Source organism: Penaeus monodon, chromosome 33 (assembly GCF_015228065.2).
Source record: "Penaeus monodon isolate SGIC_2016 chromosome 33, NSTDA_Pmon_1, whole genome shotgun sequence".
Classification (NCBI taxonomy): domain Eukaryota; kingdom Metazoa; phylum Arthropoda; class Malacostraca; order Decapoda; family Penaeidae; genus Penaeus; species Penaeus monodon.
The window spans coordinates 35,778,968-35,781,023 of NC_051418.1; the positions used below are offsets into that span (position 1 = coordinate 35,778,968).

At 34.3% G+C, this 2,056-nt stretch overlaps 1 protein-coding gene across 1 annotated transcript in view; it reads right to left on the reverse strand.

Moving 5' to 3' along the window:
* Positions 1-2,056, reverse strand: part of LOC119594353 (3'-5' RNA helicase YTHDC2-like) — a gene marked incomplete at its 3' end in the record, with an annotated part of 122,633 nt that overhangs the window by 98,020 nt on the left and 22,557 nt on the right. The window contains 3 exon segments of the mRNA XM_037943411.1: positions 1,076-1,240; positions 1,450-1,544; positions 1,780-1,946. Of these exon segments, the coding sequence (XP_037799339.1) occupies positions 1,076-1,240; positions 1,450-1,544; positions 1,780-1,946 (427 nt within the window).

A 2,056-nucleotide genomic window follows, 5' to 3' on the forward strand; every position in this document is an offset into this window, starting at 1 on the left:
ATCAGCCAGCATTTCCAAATCAACTCCTAGTGATCATTTTGGTTTCATCTGCCTCCAAGTAAAGATACTTTTTTCAGTGACTGCCCGCATTGAAAAAATAAGTGTAAATAATGACATTATTTTGGTTTGGCTTCGCTCTACCATTTGGTCCCATCCAGTCTTCAAATATGTTTTGATTTAAAATTGGTCATTTCCTTTATAAAGGGCAATTCAATACAAAGGGCATGTCAGAGGTAGAATTATGTGATAATAATAAATTTGTACTGATATGACCATCCACAGTCCTCCATTTCTTCATAATCTAATAAAAAAAATTAAGTGGTTTAATTTAATGCAGATATCAAATGTTTCAGAAAGGAATACCTACTTCCATATAAAAATAGTAAGAAAAAAAAAGAGGTTCCACTACAAAATACAGTGCCATTGCAAACACTAACTCTGATTAACTTGCAAATTACAGTAAATGAGCTATTTTATATTTTTAAGATAATCAGACTTTGGCAAGTGTCCAATTTCAAATGGCTTGTTCTCATTTCTTAGTTTACATTTCCTCCAGTACTAACCAGTGTCAACAATATTTGTACACCTTAAAATTGTTCACTTCTGTTCAACAGAACAATGGATTGCAGGGCCTGATTTTTTAATTTCAGAAAAAACAGAGAAATGTAGTTTACTTTAAAACTGATTAATTAAAAATAATTCCTAATGCCACAGTCCACCCTCCAACAAAAATTATGGAAATTCAAAAATCAGGCATTTTGAAGGGTTGATATAATTGTGGAGTATTTTTCAGGTTATTCTGGAAAGAAATACAACTCATGGGCAGTACAGCAACTCAATAAAAAAAAAAATTCTTTCAACTTTTTTGGGGTGGAGTTGCAGAGTAATAACAGAATATGAAAAGAAGTCCAATTATATAATCTAACTTGCAAAAAATAATTATTGCTTAACTAAAACCATTATCTTTTTATGATCAAATAAACAGAACATGGTAGGCATTGCCAGGGATGGTATCTTTAAACTTTAAAGTACCTTTAAAGTACATATATCCACAGTTTCATTTAGTTGTCCTTACCATCGATAACAGGACAATTGTTGAAGTATTTGGCATAAAGATTGACATCCAGAGCAGCTGACATAAGGATGAGCTTCAGATGTCTGAACTTGTGGAGACAGTCCCGCAAGACAAGCAGAAGGAAGTCAGTGAACCTGTCACGTTCATGAACCTCATCCACAAGAACTGAAATGTGAGAGTATCACAATGGAGTTGTATTTATTATACTGCTTTTCTCCTCTCCTTTTTATATGTAATCTATCAATTCAAAGGAATCAAAGGCAACTGTGCATAAAAAATATCTATAAAAATCTATAAATGGGCAAAAGTATAGGAAAACATCAGTATGGGATAAATGCACATCCTAGAAAGAGCATGTAATCAGACTGACTTACTATGAGTAACACTAGCAAGGGAGGAGTCTCCCCCCATGAGCGTCCGCAACAGGACACCATTTGTACAGAATGTCAGGAGTGTTTTGGGAGACAATCTGTGAAGAACATTCACTTAAAACAAAAAGCAGAAATAGTGGCCTCCATTTTCAGGCGCTGTTCTTTACCCACAAAGTTAACCCAGAAAGAATCAAGGTTCTTTTTTACATTGTGGGTGCATAAACTTAAAATTAATATAATACTTTTGCAACATTCATTTTCCAATTTTCCTTCTTAAGTCAGTTTTTATAGAGGAACTTTGTGAAATCCTAAGTACAAAAATATAGTTCTTACTTGCTCTCCAGTCTGATCTGGTATCCTACTGTGTACCCAACTTTCTCTCCCCGTTCTGCTGCAACTCTCTCTGCTGTTGTCAAGGCTGATATCCTCCTGGGTTGTGTACAGAAAATGCGACAAGGTTTTCCAAGGGATGAAGCTTCCTGAAGTAACATTTGGGGTACCTAAAAGTGGAAAAAGAAAGTGACCACCATTCTCCTGTTAAAATTTTGAAATCAGGGAAGAAATTCAAAATTTCAATCTCATGTGATTTTTACATACAAAACACATCTTA